This window comes from Lolium rigidum, chromosome 1 (assembly GCF_022539505.1).
Source record: "Lolium rigidum isolate FL_2022 chromosome 1, APGP_CSIRO_Lrig_0.1, whole genome shotgun sequence".
NCBI lineage: Eukaryota > Viridiplantae > Streptophyta > Magnoliopsida > Poales > Poaceae > Lolium > Lolium rigidum.
In genome coordinates this window covers 247,522,578-247,545,027 of record NC_061508.1, presented here as the reverse complement: position 1 = coordinate 247,545,027, position 22,450 = coordinate 247,522,578, and the positions used below count along the sequence as shown (strand labels likewise).

General features: G+C 42.4%; 1 protein-coding gene across 1 annotated transcript; it reads left to right on the top strand.

The window, feature by feature from the left end:
• Positions 1–1,320: 1,320 nt before the first annotated feature.
• On the top strand, positions 1,321–7,459 carry LOC124692279 (acyl-coenzyme A oxidase 3, peroxisomal-like). The gene is made up of 13 exons (XM_047225622.1): positions 1,321–2,012; positions 3,253–3,370; positions 3,462–3,569; positions 3,659–3,831; positions 3,912–4,011; positions 4,149–4,223; positions 5,459–5,589; positions 5,935–6,070; positions 6,146–6,265; positions 6,362–6,508; positions 6,592–6,696; positions 6,776–6,877; positions 7,008–7,459. Exons 1-13 carry the CDS (start codon positions 1,537–1,539, stop codon positions 7,254–7,256), a joined length of 2,040 nt encoding a protein of 679 aa, XP_047081578.1. The 5' UTR covers positions 1,321–1,536; the 3' UTR covers positions 7,257–7,459.
• Positions 7,460–22,450: the final 14,991 nt, after the last annotated feature.

The window sequence follows — 22,450 nt, the reverse complement described above, 5'->3', positions numbered from 1 at the left end:
CTCAGCGCGGGCGGCGTCCCGATCCCGCCACCGCCGATGGGTCGCGCCGCCCTGGAGGCGGAGATCGACACCGTGCTCGTCACTCTCAGTGACGAGCAGCGCGCGGAGGAGCGGTTCTGGCCGAACAACTACACGGCCTGGACGGAGTTCTTCCGGCGCAGGTACGAGCGAGAACTCGCCGCTTACGATGGCCTTCCTCCTCCTCCCGCTAGGAACAACGTCGCCGGCCGCCGCCGGTGGTGGAGCGCGCCTGTCCGCACCCTCGCGAATGTGCTCGCGCACATCGAGGGTGGGAACTCCCCGGTTCTGGGGATGCCGCCGCCGGAGGTGGCTACCATGTCGCGCCGACACGGTAGTTCTTGGACGCCGAGGACGATGGCGCCGTCCTCCTCCTCATCTGGGTCACGGTCCGCGTCCAGGTCCGGCGGGTCGGCGCCTACGCGCTACGTGAAGGAGTCGGCATCTCCGATGACACTGAGCTACGTGAAGAAGGATCCGACGTCTCCAGCGCCGACCAGAGGGCGCAGCAGCGGCGCCCTCGTCATCCGTGACCAACCGTCCTCTCCATCGCGCAGGCGGAAGAGGAAGTCGTCGAAGAAGGAGGCCGCCGCCACCGCCGCCAACCAGCTCGCGGAGGAGGAGGCCAAGCGCGCTGAGGACGCCGCGGTGGCGGAGGCGATCGCCAGGTCGCTCAACGACCTGGTCCCCGCCGACAACACGCTGCCCATCAACGCCGCGCTCGAATGGTCCATGCAGGACTGGGAGCGGCAGGAGGCCGAGCAGTAGCGTAGGATGCTGGACATGGCTGCCGCGCGGCAACGCGCCGTCCGGGCCGCCGCACCGCCCGCAGCAACGAACGCCGCGCCCAGGCCCGTCGAGCTTAGCGACGACGACCTCTACCGGCCGACGCCGCCACGCGCCGGCGACCCTGGCCAGGGTTCGAGCCGCTGGTACGATGAGCTCCGCCGGCAACTCGAGCAACGACGATGACGGCGGCGACTACACGGCCTTGTACCGCCATTTCAGCATGTAGAAGGCCGCTATTTAGTTTAAGTTTATGTTTCCGTATAAATTCAAATATATGTATGAATTCGGCCTATATATATACGAACTCGCCTATATAAGTTAAATATCTTTAAATTTCGTTTATGTTTGAACGAGTTTCGCTAAGTTTTGTCTGAATTCGCCTATTTGCCTATTTTATCAAAAGCTCCATCCTGGAACTCGTTGCTGGGAAAATAGGCATCTTCAGACTAAACTTTCGTCCAATCCGACACTAAATAGCGCCGTATTTCGGACTTTGAGCCGATGCTCTAATACAGTCTGTATCATGTTGACGGTACGAATGAAAAATATCCGTTATAGCGGCAATTTCTGTTGAAATGTGTGTTGCTGATCCTGAAGCTTAGTCAACAGGATCATCAAGCTTCTTCCCTCCTCTTGCAAGCTTCCTCCCTCCTCTGGTCTCCTCACTTCTCATCTGCCCCCTTCTCCTCCCAATCCACGTCAACTCCCCAAACCAACCCCCCGCCGCTGATGGATCCTACTCCCGCCGCCGCCGCCCGCCGCGCGGCGGCGATCGCCCGTCACCTCGCCGGCCTCCCCTCCGGCGCCGCGGCCGCGCTGCATTCCTCCCCGTGCCTGAGCTACGCGCCGCCGGAATCCACCGAGGCTCCGCCGGCATTCTCGCCGACGGAGCTCCGCGCGCTCCTCGACGGGCACCACCTGAGGGACCGCGACTGGGTGTTCGGTGCGATGGAGGAGAGCCCGCTGTTTTGCCCGCGCCGCGCCGGCGGCAAGATCTTCCTGTCGCCGGACTACAATGAAGGGAAGGAAGGGCAGAGGGAAGCCACCATGCGCCGGATCGGGTACCTCACGCAGCGGGGCGTCTTCCGTGGCTGGCTCACGGAGCCAGGGCCCGAGGCCGAGCTCCGAAAGCTCGCGCTGCTCGAGGCCCTCAGCGTCTACGACCACTCCCTCGTCATCAAGATCGGCGTCCACTTCTTCCTCTGGTAAGTAATTGTCTGCCAGTTCCCCTCTCTCCAGTTGTAGTACTAGTACTTAACTTATCATTACGTGGCGTTTTTGCTCCTTTATATGCTCCTTTCTTTCAAATGCATTTTTTAAAAAATATTTAAAATATATAAAATAAAATGTCGCCTGTACATTTTCACATCCAGTACATGCTAACGAATTTGTTTCAGCAAAAATGGACTTTTTTGTGTAGCCCGTGTAAAAAAGATATATTTTGGTGCTAAAATAACGAATTTCTCATGACTTTTTTATGTAGCCCGTATAAAATACAGATTTCCAGCGAAACATTGCGGAATGTGTACATATACATGCCAAAAATTTCCTCTGGATTGTTTAGCTATTCGAAGTTGCGGAGCATGGCCGCATGGGCACCTGAGATTAGAAATGCATTTCCGTTTTGTCTTCTACTATTTGGCTGGACCGGCAGCTTCTAATAATAATCTAATGTAATAATCAGAACTGGCGAGTAATGGTGCTAGTATTGGCAACTAGGAACTTGGAAGCCTGTCACCCAAATCAGCGTGGTCTCATAGAACTTGACTAGGATTATGAAATTTCACTCCTGCCAGATAATTGTAAATTGTATGAAAATTTAGGGTGCGTTTGGTAACAAACGTTTTTTTAAAGTAACTAATAATACTCTGAGTAGTTTATCTTTAGCAAAAACTACAGTTTTACACACTTCGTTTTTTTACAAAAACTGCACTAATTTTGCAGTATTTGCCTATTTGGTGCCTAGGCAAGAAATATTGCAGTTTTATAATACTTTGGTTTTAGAAAAACTTGGATGCCAAACAGAGCTAGATTTCCATTATGTTCTATTCGTTGGATATTTTTGAATTGTTTAAAATCTAGGATATCTAGCGTGCAACTTAAGGTGAACATGTTTTATAAATGCTAATCAACATTGAATCTCACAAGTCACAACAAATTTCGTTCTTCTAAATTTACAGCTTTCTCTTTTGTACCTGTCCACTTTTGTGATGATCTCTCTAGGGATTTTTGCTTTTGGAATCAATCGTGCAGGGTTGTATGCTAGTGTATGACAATCAATCTTGTTCAGAAAACTAGGAGTGATTATTTCTGTGACTTTCCTGTGGTTCCTTGGACCAATTTCATACTATATAGAAGGCATGTTCTGGAAAAAGAAACCAGTTCCAGCTTTCTTAAGAATCTTCTGATGTTCCTTATTTCTTTTTCTTTATGTGTGCATTCCAGGGGTGGTGCAATCAAGTTTCTTGGAACGAAGCGGCATCATGACAAGTGGTTGTCAGACACGGAAAATTATGTTATTAAAGGTTCTTTTGCAATGACAGAACTGGGACATGGGAGCAATGTAAGTGGCATAATACTTTTTCTGGATTCTGTAACTATGTTAGCAGTACTGATGAAGTGTCTCTTCTCCTCTTCTATTGACTAACTTGAAGGTAAGAGGAATTGAGACAATAGCAACTTATGATTCCCAAACAAGAGAGTTTGTGATAAATACTCCTTGCGAGTCAGCTCAGAAGTACTGGATTGGTGGAGCTGCTAATGTGAGATCAAATTTCACTAATCTTGTTGTGTTCATATATGCTTTGCAGTTTTTTTTCTGACTTACATAAGTATTCTCCTCCTTTTACAGCATGCTACACATACAATAGTCTTTGCTCAGCTCCATATAAATGGAAGAAATGAGGGTGTCCACGCTTTTGTAGCTCAGATTAGAGATCAAGATGAGAGTGTGTTGCCTAATATCCATATAGCTGACTGTGGCCACAAAATTGGACTTAATGGTGTTGATAATGGTCGCATTTGGTGAGTCATTGTGTTTGTACATCTTTTTTTCTATCGTATGTCATTCATCGTATATCAACCAAATCTGTCTGTTCTATCAGGTTTAACAATATACGTGTTCCTCGAGAGAATTTGCTGAATCTGGTTGCTGATGTTTTGCCAGATGGGCAATACGTTAGCACAGTAGATGACCCAGATCAGGTATTCCACCCCTCCCATTCACCCCTTCTTTCTCTTTCTCGCACATATGGAGAAGGAGAGAGCTGTCGACAAAGCTTCACAGTTAGGTAAACCCGTTTTGTTCTTCCTTCCAAATTAACATAGTTTCTTATTTGCAGAGGTTTGCAGCATTTCTATCTCCTCTCACGTTTGGCCGGGTATATATTGCGGTTAGCTCGGTTTATATTTCAAAGGTATGTTGTGTGCCCTTTCCTTTTCTATACATGGAAATCCTTCCACATTTTTTCTTTATGAGTTCCAGAAGTATAGAGGTATATAGCTCCATAAGCTTGCAGTAACTGAATGATTGAAACTGGACTCGGTAGGTTAAACCAGTGAGAGTTAGTAAAGGTAGTCTGATGGTCTGGACGGCTCAAGCAAAGTAGGATATCATCCATATGGACAAGGATAGATTACGAGTCTGTGCACTTAAGATCAGCCAGACAAGTTTGGTTGGAAACACATATTTTAAGTGCACACGAGTATTTGAAACACTAAGGCCCCGCTTGGGAACTTTGCTTAATTTTCCTCCCGTAATATTTCGGGGGTGTTTCTTGTCGTGTACTAGAAAACCAGAGAGTCGACGCCTGTTTCAAGCTTGTCTAAGGTAGTAGATCGAACACAATGGCAGTGTGGCTTGTTCAAACCCAACGCTGCAGAAGATCTTCTTCATCGCCTCCGCAGAATGAATTCCTTCTCGCTGCCGGAGACGCTGAGCTCCACTACCTGGGCGTGGTCGGACGAGCGAGACGATCTCTGTGGTATGCTGACAGCGAGTGCGTGCACGGCTCTGGCGGGGTAGCTGTGCAGTGGCTGCAGCATATGTGGGGCTAGCTGCAGAGTGGCACACGGCGCTGGCTGGGATCATTGAGAGGGTCATACGACATTGTGGTGGCAGGCAAAGCGCAGTTTCTAAGTTTTGGCGGCCCCATCGAGCCCATCCCATTGCTGCCACTGTTGGTTTGTTGCATCTACCATTTTGGCAGAATTTAGTTGGGGTCATCGTATGTCCGAAAAGGTTAACTGGCGTATCGACCTGAAACTGGACAGGACGGAAATGGAAAACGGCAAACCAAGTGACATTTCAGGCCTCTGACATAAAATTTCACGTGCCTGCAAAATACTCCGGTTTTGGGCTGAAAAACGGTGAACGAAGGGGGGCCTAACAGGTATTACGAAAAATGTTATGTGAACATTATTGTTTATTGCAGTGGGACTAGTTTTTTTTCAGATTTTTACCACCAACAACATTGGAACAGCATAACCTTTTTGTTCTGCAAATATTTTAGGCCTAGTGCAGACTGCATAGTGCCACTAATAAGTTGGTAACCAGTACTGGCCACCCAGAGGAATTTGTTTTCCAATCAATTTTCCATGCATACATATTATTTAAATGTGGTTATGTACTCTTTCTTTCCCATGATTGCAGGTAGGCCTAGCAATTGCTGTGAGATATGCTTTGTCAAGGAGGGCCTTTTCAATAACACCAGATGGCCCTGAAATGCTGTTACTTGATTACCCCAGTCACCAGAGGCGCCTCCTACCTTTGCTTGCAAAAGCGTAAGTTGCTAACTTTCCTTGGTTTATAGTATTTTCAGTCAATATACATATGCATCTTTGCCATAGGAGGGCAGTTCTTGCACATCGAATTTGTTGTGCTAGGGTTGCCTACTTTTAGGTCTTGCTACTGTTAATATCACTGCTTTAACATTTGGCACTGGATTGGATGTTAGTATTCTAATTATAAAATGCCCAATGTGTATAACATAGTTATGGAACTGTAGGATGTATTAGCATTTGAATGCAGAAATATTCCACACCCTGTCATTGGAGTCGCTAATGCAAGCCTTAGTTTTCACTTTTATTTAGCAGACATCATCATATGCTTAATTTTTTGTTATGCAGATGTATGATGAGCAGTGCTGGTAATTTCATGAAAAATATGTACGTGAAGAGAACACCTGAAATTAGTAAAGCGATACATGTCTACTCTAGTGCTCTGAAGGCTACACTAACCTGGCAAAATATGACCACGATTCAGGTATTATTAAAAGGGTTGATTTTTTTCTACGCTTGGATCAGCGGTATTTACTGGATTTTCTTTCACTTCTATCAGGAGTGTCGCGAGGCCTGTGGTGGCCAAGGTTTGAAGACTGAGAACCGTGTAGGAATTTTCAAAGCTGAATTTGATGTGCAGTCTACATTTGAGGGTGACAACAATGTTCTACTTCAGCAGGTTATTTTTACTTATTGTTCTTCATCGTTCATGCATGTGTTCTAAAGGTACTTCAAGCTTGGCTTCATCGTACCTATTTTAATCTTGTTGGTGCAGGTAAGCAAAGCCCTGTACGCTGAATTTGTAGCGACACAAAAGAAGAAGAAGCCATTCAAGGGATTGGGATTGGAACATTTGAATGGTCCTTGTCCTGTTATTCCTGATTGTCTGACAAGTGGCATATTAAGGAGCTCCAAGTTCCAGGTAATTATTTTTAATTCGGATTGTCAGTGATATATGCCTCTGTATAAACATTGTATTTATGTTTTCTATGTGCATATGGATAGATGGATTTGTTATGCTTAAGGGAGCGGGATTTACTAAACCAGTTCACCAAAGAGGTAACTCAATATCTCGCACAAGGAGAGAGCAGGGAGAAGGCTTTCATGCTGGTAAAATTTACATTCTACTGCACATTTCTCTTGCTGGTCTAAACTTCCTGTAAGACTAATGCAAATCATGTTTACCCAGAGCTACCAAATTGGCGAAGAGTTGGCTAGAGCGTTTACTGAGCGCACAATTTTGCAAATATTTTTGGAGGACGAGAGGAATGCTCCTGCTGGTTCTTTAAAGGTACATATTCACTTTCCGGCAATGTCTGGTATATCCGGAATTGAAGCCCTTCTTTACTTTGGCATGAGACTACTGTGTGATTTTTCTTGTAAAAGTAATATTCACGTCACCTTAAATTTTGCATTTGCAGGATGTATTGGGCTTACTGAGGTCTATGTATGTCACGGTCTGCATAGATGAATCTGCATCTTTTCTGAGATACGGTTATTTGTCGCGGGACAATGTAGCCACCGTGAGGAAAGAAGTCATGGCACCGTGCGGTGAACTCGGGCCCCATGCGCTTGCTATTGTCAGTTCCTTTGGAATCCCTGACGCCTTCCTCAGTCCCCTTGCTTTTGACTGGATCCAGGCGAATGCGCTGTCCTCCGAGAGCGAGTGACTACACCTTCATAAACCAATAACAGGTAGTGGGGTGAAAGTGAAACTACTACACACGGTCGGCCAAACACAGGTTATACAAAAAAAAATTGCGAATGCTACAAAATAATTCCTGGTGTAACACTTTTCTTTGTGTATGTAACATTTTCAAAATGCGACATTAGACTGCAACATTTCTCTGCAATGCATCCACATCTTTACCTAGCTTATCTAATATTACGAGAATACGCATGTAACATTGGTGCAATTTGTCTGTAGCATACATAGAAAAATAATTGCACCACTTTATTCATACTTGCACAACAAAAATGATGCACATATGTAACAAATTGCAACATCGTGTGTAACATTGTAAAATATCCCAAAAAGTTGCCCTCCACCAACGACCATGGCAGGTTTGCCATAGCCGATTTGATCTCGTTGGCTACCAATTCCTCCGTAGTGGAGGTTCGTCCAAGCAGTGCCAGCGAAAGGAGGAGTGCCAGTGGCCGTGGTCGTAGGTGGAGTGGCATGCACGACAATCCCAGGGAGACAACCTCCGTGGGCATGTTCGAGAGCTTGTCGGGCCGTCAGACACCGGCTCCTCCTCGTCCGGCTGTGGTCCGCGTCGTCTTCGCTACGATCGGTGTGCCCTGCCTCTCCTCTCGTTCGTCCACCGCGAGCAGCGCGCCTCTTCACCTCCTATCTGGTTGTTGTCCACCTTGTCTTATCGTTGTGTGGCCACCGCGATCGCGCTCATCTCCTCCTGGTCCGGCCGCCACGAGCAGCGGTGCGCTTGCTCCTACTAGCCCGGCCACTGCGAGCGGTGCGCTCTTCCGGCCGCCACGAGTGACTCCTCTCCTCCCGGCCACACCTCAATCTGTTTTTGGGGGGAAATTTGGGGAAAAGTTGTGTGCGAGAAGAAGTAGGCCGGTTGTAGCTACAGTCGGTTGTTAGATAGACTTTTCCGATAAATAAATGTGATTTATGCCTATAGAGAATGAAATTGCAAAGTCTCCTCTTTGACTTTTGTGTGTTTGATAACAACACTCGAAACAATTTTACCGTGTGCAAAGTTGTGTTGACTATTTGTAGGTGCACAAGACGGTCGTTGACACCCCTCCAAAAAAGAAAGATCGAAGATTGAAGTCTTAGTCTATGTTAGGACCTAAGTGGTAGGTTTTTCAGTTCTTTGGGTGTGTGTCTCAAGGCTTTGGTTGAGAGGATTTAAGATTATGGGGCTTTTCTATAAGCATGTGATGCATGTAAAATGCATGCAAGAACTTTATAGTTTGTTGACACATATTCTCACATATTTGCAACATATATGATGCTATATCCATGTTTTATATTGATTTTTGGCGATTTACCAATGATCCCCTTTATTTTTGTTATTACCCTGCACGACAAGAAACCCTTGTTTTGTGTATTCTTAATTTTTAGGGACCTAAACGAAGTCAAATTCAGCTAGGATTGCGGGGATGTCAATGCTTCATCAAGAGAAGTATCTGGATCACTTGGACCTCACGATAAGGGCCAGGAGGGCCAGAAGAGCCCAGGTGGCGCGCACAGTTAGGGTGGGCTTGATGGTGCTTGATGCAGCGTAGATTTAACACCGGTGGGGATGTTAGAGTACGTCATGGGCCTGGGCCCGTTAGTCTTATGGTTTGCTTAGGGGTCAAGTAAGCCTTGCTTGGGAGTCAAGTAAACCTCTCTATATATGGAGAGGAGATGTATCAATCTAATCAAGCAAGAATTAAGAAGGAAATCCCTTCCCTCTTGCCACCGGCCGTGGGCAAGGCCCCCGGCCGGCCTTCTCGCACCCTCGCAGCCCTCTCTCACCCTCCCAAACCCTAAGAGGAAGGTATGATGAGTACAGCAGCAAGTTTTCCATTAGTAAGAAACCAAGGTTTAATCAACCAGTAGGAGAAAGGCGTGACTTCTGAAGGTGTTGCTAGCTGACTTGTGGTAGGACGCACTACCAGAATCAGCAACAACGTGGAACTTGCACACAACACAACCAAAATACTTTTCCCCAAATTACAGTGAGGTTTTCAATCTCACTGGTTTTGCTGAACACAAAGAATTAAACGTATCACGTGGAAGAGATGTTTGCAGTGGAATTAAAGAGAACAATGCTTCCAGAAAGTAAACAAAACAGGATGAGTGTATCAGTGTAAAAGAAAGGACCGGGGTCCATAGTTCACTAGAGGTGTCTCTCCATGAAGATAAATAACATGTTGGGTGAACAAATTACAGCTGGGCAATTGACAGAATAAAGACCATACATGACAAGATGATTACTATGAGATTCGTTTGGGCATTACAACATAATACATAGATCGTAATCCAACCGCGTCTATGACTAATAATCCACCTTCCGGTTATCGTCCGAATCCCTTCTAGTATTAAGTTGCAAGCAACAGATTATCGCATTAACCAATGTGTGTAAAGTAAACAATAGAATTACCCTTGGATAAGACATTGTTGTTTTCTCCCTAGTAGCAATAGCACATCTACAATTTTAGAAGTTATTGTCACTCTTACAAAAAAAACTAGAGGCATATACCTACTATTGAGCATAAATACTCACTCTTGGAGTCACAAGCATTTACTTGGCCAGGGCAACTACTAGCAACGGAGAGCATGCAAGATCATAAATAACATATGAAAAATATATAATCGATTTCAACATAGTATTCAATATTCATCGGATCCCAGCAAACACAACATGTAGCATTATATAAAGATGATCTTGATCATGATAGGCAGCTCAAGATCTAAACATGAGGCACAAATCGGAGAAGACAACCATCTAGCTACTACTATGGACCCATAGTCCAGGGATGAACTACTCACTCATCACTTAGGAGGCGGGCATGGCGATGTAGAGGCCTCCGGTGATGATCTCCCCCTCCGGCAGGGTGCCGGAAGAGCTTCAGAGCCCTCCCGAGCTAGGGTCTGCGATGGTGGCCGTGACGAAACTTTTCGTGGATGGAGGCTCGAGTGTTTCGGTTTTTCCGAGATCGTGTATAAATAGGCGGAAAGGCGAGGTCGGTGGCCGCCTGGGGGCCCACACCACCCCTTGGTGCGCGCCCACCCTTGGCCGTGCCATGGGGTGGTCTGGCCGCCCTGTGGCGCCTCTTCGACCCCACTCTGACTTTGTCTTCGTTACGGTAAAATATTAACTTTGGCTTTTGTTTCGTCCAATTCCGAGAATATTTCCTGTACAACTTTTTTGAAGTACAAAACGGGCATCTTGTTAATAGGTTAGTGCCGGAAAATGTATAAAAGTGCAATGAAGTTTAATCAAAACATATATAAATTGGTGTAAAATAAGCATGGAGCATCAAAAATTATAGATACGTTTGCAACATATCAGCATCCACAAGCTTAACTCTTGCTCGTCCTCGGGTAGGCAAGTGATAACAAAATAATTTTTGAGGTGATATGAAGCCAACACAATCTTGATCAAGTTATTGTAAAAGCATTGTAAGTTCGGATCAAAGTACTCTAAACATAGGCATGATAGATATAATTCTAACAATAGAACTTAGCAACTATGTTATAACATGCGAAGTAACTCAAGTAACTCAAACAAAGGATCATGAATAATTGTGCATTGAAAGCAACTGTTTGTTTATGAGCATAGAGAAAACATAGCAAAGTGGTACTCAACATGTCCTTTATGAAGTACCAAAACATAAATGCTAGGACACCTTTAAAGTTCAAAGGGTGACTAGATACAAGTAATTTGAGAACAAGCAATAGCATAATCATGAATCAATCAATAATAATTTTGGGACTATGCACATTGCACTAAGAATGATAACTATGCTCTCTTAATTGGTGCATAAATAGAAAATGAAGACTCAACATAAAAGTAAAATAAAGACTCTTTGCAGAGGAAGCAAGATTAACAAGTTTCATAAACCTTCCAAAAAGTATGGTACTCATTAGCTTTGAGATCTCATTACCCCTATCATAAGCATCTTGAATGGTTAAAGTTAATGTGAGGGCAAATATGAGTTATATGCTTGACAAATCACAAGTTGAAAATCTCGTGCCCCTTGAATACGAGTACCTAAACCTCATGCTACTCAACTTAGGTCCCAAATAAGTTCTTGTCATTGTAAATATACATGTATCATCGAGAACGCCAACGGGGTACCTCCTACCCCATGATATAGAAGTACTCCTGCTTAGGAGCAATCCCATGCCAAAATGACAAGACAACACAGACAATGAGCATCTCAGCAATCCTTTTATTTACCATGGGCATAGCTTTTTATTGAAGATGCTTCATAGAATGCTCACTATCGTTCGCTATAAATTTCCACCATGAATGATGCATGGTTTAAACTGGCCGCCCAGGCGTTTCTCTAACACATATACAAACTCCATGGACTTACAAGTTTCCATTTTTATTTCGCACCGCTAGGCATCCATAAACAAATAACATGGCATCAACTAAATAGGAATAAGTGCAACGTTGAAAGTGTTCCCCATGAAAGCATGGTTGTGCTAACTCCCAACTCGCAATTTGCAAGCATATGAACTTCATAAGATAGTCCCAATGGCTCAAATTTATTAAGTGCAAGAAAATAAATGTTCCATTAAGTTCGTGAGAGCTTACTAGCTAATTTTCTCATGCCAAAATTTTATTTAGAAGATAAATAAAAGCATGATGAATATACTTGGAATATCAATAATGCTAGTAGGTAAATATGGTGGACACTGATGAGCGTAGATTGCACACCGTTGGGGAACCCCAATAGGAAGGTATGATGAGCACAATAGCAAGTTTTCCCTCAGTAAGAAACCAAGGTTTAATCGACCAGTAGGAGAAAGGCGTGACTTCTGAAGGTGTTGCTAGATGACTAGTGGCAGGACGCACTACTGGCGTCAGCAACAACGTGAAACCTGCACACAACACAACCAAAATACTTTGCCCCAACTTATAGTGAGGTTGTTAATCTCACTGGTTTCACTGAACACAAAGGATTAAATGTATCGAGTGGAAAGAGATGTTTACAGTAATTAAAGAGAACTGAGCTTACAGTAAGTAAATAGAGCAGGATTGTAGTGGTTGAATTTATCAGTGTAAAGGAAAGGATCGGGGTCCACAGTTCACTAGAGGTGTCTCTCCATAAAGATAAATAACATTCTGGGTGAACAATTATAGGTGAGCAATTGACAGAATACCGACCATACATGACAAGATGATTACTATGAGATTCGTTTGAGCATTACAACATAATACATAGACCGTAATCGAACTGCGTCTATGACTAATAATCCACCTTCCAGTTATCGTCCGAACCCCTTCTAGTATTAAGTTGCAAGCAACAGATTATCACATTAAGCAATTTGTGTAAAGTAAACAATAGAATTAACCTCGGATAAATTGTTGTTTTCTCCCTAGTAGCAACAACACATCTACAATCTTAGAAGTCATTGTCACTCTTCCAGAAAACTAGAGGCATGAACCTACTATCGAGTATAAATACCCCCTCTTGGAGTCACAAGCATCTACTTGGCCAGAGTATCTACTAGCAACGGAGAGCATGCAAGATCACAAATAACATATGACAAGAATATATAATCAATCTCAACATAGTATACAATATTCATCGGATCCTAGCAAACAAAACATGTAGCATTACATAAGGATGATCTTGATCATGTAGGGTAGTTCACAAGATCTAAACATGAGGCACAAATTGGAGAAGACAACCATCTAGCTACTATTATGGACCCATAGTCCAGGGATGAACTACTCACGCATCACTTCGGAGGCAGGCATAGTGATGTAGAGGCCTCCGGTGATGATCTCCCCCTCCGGCAGGGTGTCGGGAAGAGCTTCTGAACCCTCCTAAGCTAGGGTCTACGATGGTGGCCGCGACGGAACTTTTCGTGGATGGAGGCTTGGGTGTTTACGTTTTTCCCGAGATCGTGAATAAATAGGCGGAAGGGCGAGGTCATTGGCTGCCTGGGGGGCCACACCACCCCTTGGCGCGGGCCCACCCTTGGTCGCGCCATGAGGTGGTCTGACCGCCCTATGGCGCCTCTTCGACACCCCTCTGGACTCTGTCTTCATTACGGTAAAATATTGACTTCGGCTTTTGTTTTGTCCAATTTCGAGAATATTTCCTGTACAACTTTTCTGAAGTACAAAACATCAGAAAACAGGGAACTGACACTATGGCATCTTGTTAATAGGTTAGTGCTGAAAAATGTATAAAAGTGCAACAAAGTGTAATCAAAACATATAGAAATTGATGTAAAACAAGCATGGAGCATCCAAAATTATAGATACGTTTGCAACGTATCAGGGCTCGCCACCCCTACTCTTTTCCTCCTTGGTCGTCTAATTCGCTTGACTCTTTCGCCCATGGACTCCGTTTGACCTAAAATCTCTACATAAAGGACTTCCCGAGGCTTCCTCGAGGGAGAGCTTCGCTGGAACAGCAAAACACCAAACAGAGCCAAAACCAGCAAAGATTGGAGGGGGAAACTCCGTCGGAGCCGCCACCAGAGGAATCTGTACCTTCTCCAATGTCTCCATCATCACCATGATGAAGAGGGAGTAGTCCACATCTGTACTATGGGTTTGTGGCAGTAGCTGGCCCTATTTCTCTCTCTTGTTTTTCATAGATCTAGTACCATATATATGAGCTTCCCAACATGATTTTGGTCATATATGTAATTACTATGTGGTTAATCTTTATTTTATGATTTTATATATAAGATTGGAACCTATTATGTATAACCTGTATTGATAGATGCATATCATGTAGCCCGTTCTTAAGTACTTGTTCTGATCCAACTTGTATGCACGAGCATGTGTGGAGAGAAGTGTGTATTAGATGGAGTAGCATGGTGGTAGTGATTGAATAATGACAACAAATTCAAGATCTATTATGGTATTTACGTTTCTTCTGTTGCCTCACTAGGGATAAGTGAATTCATGTTCTATAATTATCCTGTGACAGTGAGATAATCTTGTTTGGTCAAGGTAGCATATTTGTGATTCAAACATCATGTCAAATTACTTAAGGCTATAATCTATTGATTCTTAATTCAAGATTTCTTGGAATTTTCCCTTTTATGAGAAGTATAAGAGAGATGTGTTGCATCATCTTTATGTTAAGACGTGATGCCCATATAAATGCTTATCAAACACAATGTTGAAGTTCCCCCAATATTATGTCTTTGATGAATTGTTTGTATCCACTACAACTTAAAAAGAGAGTAGACAAGTGAACCCAGGAATCCCAACCAATTTAAAGCATTAGAAACACCTATCCAACAAAATTATCACTCTTTATATTTTCTGGAATCTATTAATCCGAAAAGACAAAAATACTTTTTTCAATTGGAAATACATAAAACCCAAAAAACCTACTATCTCTTTATTGCTTTTACCTTTTTTTTCTTAGTATACTTGTTGTAATTTACTTTATTTTATACTTATATTTTATATTACTAATACAAAACCTTGTGCTTGACAACCACATGGTACAGTTGGGGACACAAGACAAAAAGACCGACATTACGAATTCCCCAAGAGTTTGATATAAACTCTCGAGTCACCCTTGTGAGGAAAAGACGCTTGCTACAACACTCTACACTTGGAGTCCCAACGAGTTGGTACACACGGGGTTGTTGCCATCATCATGTCATAGTGTCCATAGTGCTAATCATGTATTATCAAACAAGGCTCCTTAGTATTAAACATCCATGTATATGAGCAAAAGGTAGCACTAAATAAGGCACTAACAAATTATCATTCGTCAAAGTATTTAAAGTTAACAACACTAAGCATAACTTTGAATTTCAGCCTTTTGATTCTGTTCCTTTTTATTTTGATAGCACACAACTCCTTATCATAAAGGCATTTAATCAAGGGATAGTTTGTTTCAGTATATCTTTCCTAGGCATTGCAAGATATCATGGCAGTTTTATTTATTCTCAAGGCAACATGCAAAACTATGCACAAAACTAGACAAAGATGCTCCAAGTTTCTACTATCATTCTATGTTGCTCAAAAACAAAGTTTAAAGGTTTGCAAACCAAGATTTTGATAGGTCCAGCGGGGTGCCTTGGGCATCCCCAAGCTTATGGTCTTCATGATTTCACCATACTTGGATAGCTCTTGGTGTGGTGTTCCTCCATTCCCTGTCAAAAAACTTTAACACAAAAATTTCTCCCATTTCTTTTCTATGGGTTGACATAGTGGTACAAGGATATGATGATAGCTGCCTGATGACGTTGGGAGTCCAAGTGCAGAGTGTTGTGTCAGCAGAGTATTTCCCCCACAGGGATGACTCGAGGGTTTATATCAAACTCTCGGAGAACTAAGCAAAGAGCGTTCTCTCCCTCTCTTCTTCTAGCAATCCAACAAAGTAAAATAGAAGTCTTGTGTCCCCAACTCCACCGTGTGGTTGTCAAGCACAAGGTTTCGCGTAAGTAAATAAAACACAAGTAGTAATAAAATAAGTAAAACTAGATAAAATAAAGTAACTAAGTAAAAACAGTAAAAGGGTTGATTGTTTTGGGTGTTTTGGATGCAAATAAGAAAAGTAAATATTTTTGTATTTTCGGATTAAAATAGTGCCGCAAATAGAAAACAAATAAAAGCAATATAAAGGTGAAGTGGACTGGGGTTCATGGGTTCACTTGACTATTCTCTCTTTTAAGTTGTAGTGGACAATAGCAATTCATCAATGAGATATGAAGATGCAAAATAATAACATGTGAAAGATACACATTCATATGGGCATCACGTCCTAACATAGAGATGATACAACACATCTCTCTTATATTCCACAGGGAAAACTTCATGCAATCTTGTATTAAGAATTAACAGAGCATAGACATAAGTACTTTGACATGATGTTTAAATATCAAATATGCTACCTTGAACAAACAAGATCATCACTTTTGTCACTTGCTGAACATAGCACACGCATTCACTTTATCCCTAGTTAGGTAGCAAAAGAAAATGCAAAACCATAATAGATCATGAATTTGTTTTCGATCACTATCCAATCACTAAAACCATGCTAGTCCATCTAATAGACACATCACCCCACACACGCTCTTGCATATAAGTTGGATCAGCACATGTAATTAAGAACGAGGTACATAATGTGCATCTATCAATACATCTTGCACATAATATGATCAGATCTCATAGCACAATATCATAGAATAAGGATCCACCACATAGCTATTACAAATACGGCCATAATCATGTAGGGCAGCTCATATGGCACTAAGAACTATGAAGAACATGAGAGAAATAGATCAAGCTACTGCCACAAACCTGTAGTCCAGAGGTGGACTACTCCCCCTTGATCATGGTGATGATGATGAAGACGTTGGAGAAGGTGGAGATTCCTCCAGCAGTGATCCTGGCGGAGTTTCCCCTCCAATCTTCGCTGCTACAGCATCTATTTTCGTGTTTTTGTTTTCTGCGGTGCTCTCCTCCCAAGAACTTTTTGGGGCCATATATATAGTGATATTTAGGTCAAAATATGTTGATGGGCGAAAGAATTAAGTAAATTGGACGATCGACGGTCGAAAGACCTCGGGTGGCGCGCCCTATAAGTCTGGGCGCTCCACGTGGTGTCTTTTGGGCCGCAGGCCCATCCAGGTGTGCTTCCAGGCTCCAGGGTGCTTCTCGCGATGAAAGAATGACACTCCATAAATCCCAAGTCAATTTGACTCCGTATAGGTCTCTGAAAGTGGAAAATACCAGAACAGGGAATTCCTGTTCTGCAGAGTTATAAACCAAATAAAGGGGATCATTGGTAAATCCCCATAAATCAATGTAAAACATGGTATTATCATCATATATGTTGCAAATATGTAGGAATTCAATATGATAAATGACAAAGTTGTATGCATTTTACATGCATCACTGCCATATAATTCTTGGACAAAAATTCTTTTGAGTGGTCCAACAAGCATATAATATTCTACACATTCCTAGCATATCAAAAGACACATGGAAAATTATTTTGAGACTCAAAAGAATGGCTTAATTACACACTAGTGGGAAAAATCTGTCCAGATTTCTAGGAGCAAAAAATGCATTTATTTCTACCACCTAGACATGTCAGGAATTTTGGACATTTTTTGTGCATATAGAGGATGAAAAGTTGTAAATACAGTGTAAATATGAGAGCAATCGGAGCTACATAAAAAATCGGAGAGTTTTTCTGCTAAATAGTGTTGTGCAGGAATTTGCGACTCCATGTCTTCTATCAACTTTCTAGCATCCAAATGGGTTCTACTTGGTACTTTATTCTTGGAACATTCAAACTTAAGCTAAACAACATTATAACATAGAATAAGTTCTTAAACTAACAAAGCAACTAAGATCATGGTTTCCACAAACAATACAAACAAGATCATGAAGGTAAAACTAAAACATGAGTTTGAGATGATATTACTTGAAAGAAGAGGGGGATGCATGGGAATCCCCAAGATTATGGTCTTGATAATTCTTGTCATCTACTTATTCCTCATCATATCATGTTACTCATCTCAAACAAACTAACTAAATGGTTAGTTCTCCAAACAAATGATATAATAGTTTCTACACCAAGATGAAAACTTTATGTATTATTGGGAAACCATTTTATAAAAGAAGCTAATATATTGAAGAAGAGACACTTTTTATTCTATTTTTACTATGGGAATTTTTTAAAGATATAGGATTTGAAATGGTTACATTGGCATGAACAACACATGCTCAAGGTCAACCCCAATTTCTCCATTAATTGGTCATCTTTCTCATTTACTCTTCCAAATTTTATTTTTGGTTGAAATCTTAAAATAACCTTGTTGTAAATAGAACATGGGTAGCTATTCCATTCATCCCCACTTGTTCCTTTTTCTCTTCTATCTCCTCTTCTTTGGGAGGCATGGGCATACCCAAGCTTAGGCTTTTGTCATCTTCTTCATTGACACTTTCAACATGATTTCTTGCATTCAAAACATTAGTGCATAAGAGAATATTCAAGTTTTTAAAATATTTGAGTAACATATCATTCAAACCTTTGTGAGCCTTACAAAAGAGGCTCTAGATTGAGCATAATCCATTATCTTATTTTTTGGGTTTTAGTTTTATAAAAAGGTACTAATAGTAAACTAGCAATGTGATGGTTGTGAAATGCGCCATTTTCCTTCACATTTAAACCCTTTGCTAAGTCAATAAATTGACTAAACATCTCTCTAAATATGCCACAAAATGGCTAATTATTGCAAAGATGCGCAATCCCTTCTCTTTTTGTGTGATGTGCAGGAAATCACGTTTTTAAGGCAAATGGACCTGCGATTACTGAAGATAATCTCGTCACAAATGCAGCAAAGTCAACCAGGGTCAAAAAGTCGGTTCCAGGAGCAATAGCGGACACCGGTACGGGAAAGCTTCGCCCGTACCATCCTCCCGTACGGGGTGCCGGAGGACTCCTGGGGTCAAACCCTTTAACTTTCGTGAAGGGAGCCATCCAGAAAGAGAGCCATTCGTCGCCAAACAGAGCCACCATACACTGATCCATCTACAACCCATCAAAGGAGATCCAACACCAAAGTTCATCCATCTCCTCTCCAATCGTTGTAATAGATATCTCCTTGAGAATTGGCGACCATTCTAAGAATATTTGATTTCAATCCAAGTATTTGCAACAATGATTTTCTATCTTTGGTCTTGTTATTATGCGTGAGTAGTCCTCTCGGGCCGCGGGTTGAGGTGAATCCTCGCAGCGTTTATGTGCGTATAATCATATGGGATTTTTGTGTAGAGATTGAATAGGAGCTTTGCTATCTTGTATATTTGTATCTTTGCCTTAACCCGAGAACTTGTAGGTACCCGAGCCTCTCTGGATGAATCAAGGGAAGAGGTGAGATGAGTGGAGAACCGCATGCTACCTTAAAACCTCTGTGACAGAAAGGGGAAAGTAACGGTACTCATTTAGTGATTCACTTGGGATAAACAACAATATCATATATCTTAATGCTTTGGTATGCTTTACTTAATAACGGTTGGTACTCGCGGTTGTGGCGAAACGGTTGGATCAAGAGGCTATATATTGTAACCTCTGGTTTTAGGGGCAATAGTATTTACGGATGTGCCGCTCAAAAATCTCTTATCACTATTTTATTTTCTATACAATATCGTGCTTCTTTTCTATCTTAATCCCATATGTATGCATAGCTGCAGGAGAATCCTTGACCCTAGCCCATTTTCCATCCATTGAATACAACACCAAACAAAGTAAACAGGAAAGGTCCGGTAAACGTGATACGTCCCAAACGTATCTATAATTTCTTATGTTCCGTGCTACTTTTATGATGATACTCACATGTTTTATACACATTATATGTCATTATTACGCATTTTCCGGCACTAACCTATTGACGAGATGCCGAAGAGCCGCTTGTCGTTTTCTGCTGTTTTTGGTTTCAGAAATCCTAGTAAGGAAATATTCTCGGAATTGGACGAAATCAACGCCCAGGGTCATATTTTTCCACGAAGCTTCCAGAAGTCCGACGAGGAAACGAAGTGCGGCCACGAGGCGGCGCCACAGTAGGGCGGCGCGGCCCAGGTGCTGGCCGCGCGGCCCTAACGTGTGGGCCCCTCGTGCCGCCTCCTGACCTGCCCTTCCGCCTACTTAAAGTCTTCGTCGCGAAACCCCCAGTACCGAGAGCCACGATACGGAAAACCTTCCAGAGACGCCGCCGCCGCCAATCCCATCTCGGGGGATTCAGTAGATCGCCTCCGGCCTACCGGAGAGGGGAATCATCTCCCGGAGGTCTCTTCATCGCCATGATCGCCTCCGGATCGATGTGTGAGTAGTCCACCCCTGGACTATGGGTCCATAGCAGTAGCTAGATGGTTGTCTTCTCCTCATTGTGCTATCATGTTAGATCTTGTGAGCTGCCTATCATGATCAAGATCATCTATTTGTAATGCTACATATTGTGTTTGTTGGGATCCGATGAATATTGAATACTATGTCAAGTTGATTATCAATCTATTATATATGTTATTTATGTTCTTGCATGCTCTCCGTTGCTAGTAGAGGCTCTGGCCAAGTTGATACTTGTGACTCCAAGAGGGAGTATTTATGCTCGATAGTGGGTTCATGCCTCCCTTAAATCTGGGACGATGTGACGGAAAGTTCTAAGGTTGTGGATGTGTTGTTGCCACTAGGGATAAAACATCGATGCTTTGTCTAAGGATATTTGTGTTGATTACATTACGCACCATACTTAATGCAATTGTCTCGTTGTTTGCAACTTAATACTGGAGGGGGTTCGGATGATAACCTCGAAGGTGGACTTTTTAGGCATAGATGCATGCTTGGATAGCGGTCTATGTACTTTGTCGTAATGCCCCGATTAAATCTCATAGTACTCATCATGATATATGTATGTGCATTGTTATGCCTTCTTTATTTGTTAATTGCCCAACTGTAATTTGTTCACCCAACATCTCGTTTATCTTATGGGAGAGACACCACTAGTGAACTGTGGACCCCGGTCCTATTCTTTACATCTGAAATACAATCTATCGCAACTATTCTTTACTTGTTCTTCGCAAACAATCATCATCATCCACACTATACATCTAATCCTTTGTTTACGACAAGCCGGTGAGATTGACAACATCATCATTACGTTGGGGCAAAGTACTTTGATTGTGTTGTGCAGGTTCCACATTGGCGCCGGAATCCCTGGTGTTGCGCCGCACTACACTCCGTCACCAACGACCTTCACCTGATCCTTGACTCCTACTGGTTCGATAACCTTGGTTTCTTACTGAGGGAAAACTTACTGCTGTGCGCATCACACCTTCCTCTTGGGTTCCCAACGGACGTGTCAACTACACGCAGGAAGTAGATTTTCTGGCGCTGTTGCCGGGGAGATCAAGACACGCTGCAAGGGGAGTCTCCCACTTCCAATCTCTTTACTTTGTTTTTGTCTTGCTTTGTTTTACTTTATTTACTGCTTTGTTTGCTCCTATATCAAAAACACAAAAAAATTAGTTGCTAGTTTTACTTTATTTACTGTCTTGCTCTCTATATTAAAAACACACAAAAATTAGCTACTTGCATTTAGTTTACTTTGTTATCATGTCTAGCTCTGTACCTGTTACTTCTTCACCTGAGGAATTAGTCTTTACTTTTAAACAAGGGAATGAGGAGAGTTTTAAAGATGCTTGGTCTAGAATTTTTGATTCTTATCGTAAAGCTGAACCTCAAATGACTCTAAGTCTGCTCCTTAGTAATTTTTATTTTGGGCTTATGATTCGCTATAGATGCCTTGGATGCTATAGTAGGAGGAGATTTCCTTCATTGCAATGGGGATCAAGCTTTTAATGCCATAAAAAAATTGGTTGCATCACATAGTTCAGCTAATAACTTTGATTCAGCTCTTATTAGCATTTATAATAGATTAAACACTCTCGAGACAAGTTCATCTTGCTTGAAAGAAAATTATAGTTATGTTCGTAACCGTCTTGATCAAGTTTTAGTGAACTCTGAACTTTCAATATGGGACCCTACTATTAAAGTTGTTATTGGTGGTGAAACTTTTCATGCCCATTGTGATATTATGTCTGAATTTTTCCTTATGCCTAAGAGTATTTATGAATCTTTGACACTTTGGGGACTCGTTGAAGGGGGAGAAAGAATAACCCTTATTGATAACTCTGTTATAATTCCTAAGGGAATAGCCGAGGGTGTGCATACAACCATTCTTGGAACCTCAAATAGATCCCTGCTGAAACTATTGGGAGCAGTCATAGATGTGGGAGAAGGCACCCTAAAATTCACCTCTACACCGGGAGGTAGACATGTATTCCCTAAACCAAAGAGTAAGAAAAATAATAAGAAGGGTCGGCGTAAAGCCCGATGTAATGTTGATGATACTTGATTCACACTTTCTGCGCCTAGCTGAAAGGCGTTAAAGAAAAGCGCTTATGGGAGACAACCCATTATTTTACTTCTGCACTTTTATTTTATATTTGAGTCTTGGAAGTTGTTACTACTGTAGCAAGCTCTCCTTATCTTTATTTTATTGCATTGTTGTGCCAAGTAAAGTCTTTGATAGTAAATTCAATACTAGATTTGGATTACTGCGCAGGAACAGATTTTTTGCTGTCATGAAATTGAGCCGCCCCTGCTGTAGAAAATTTAT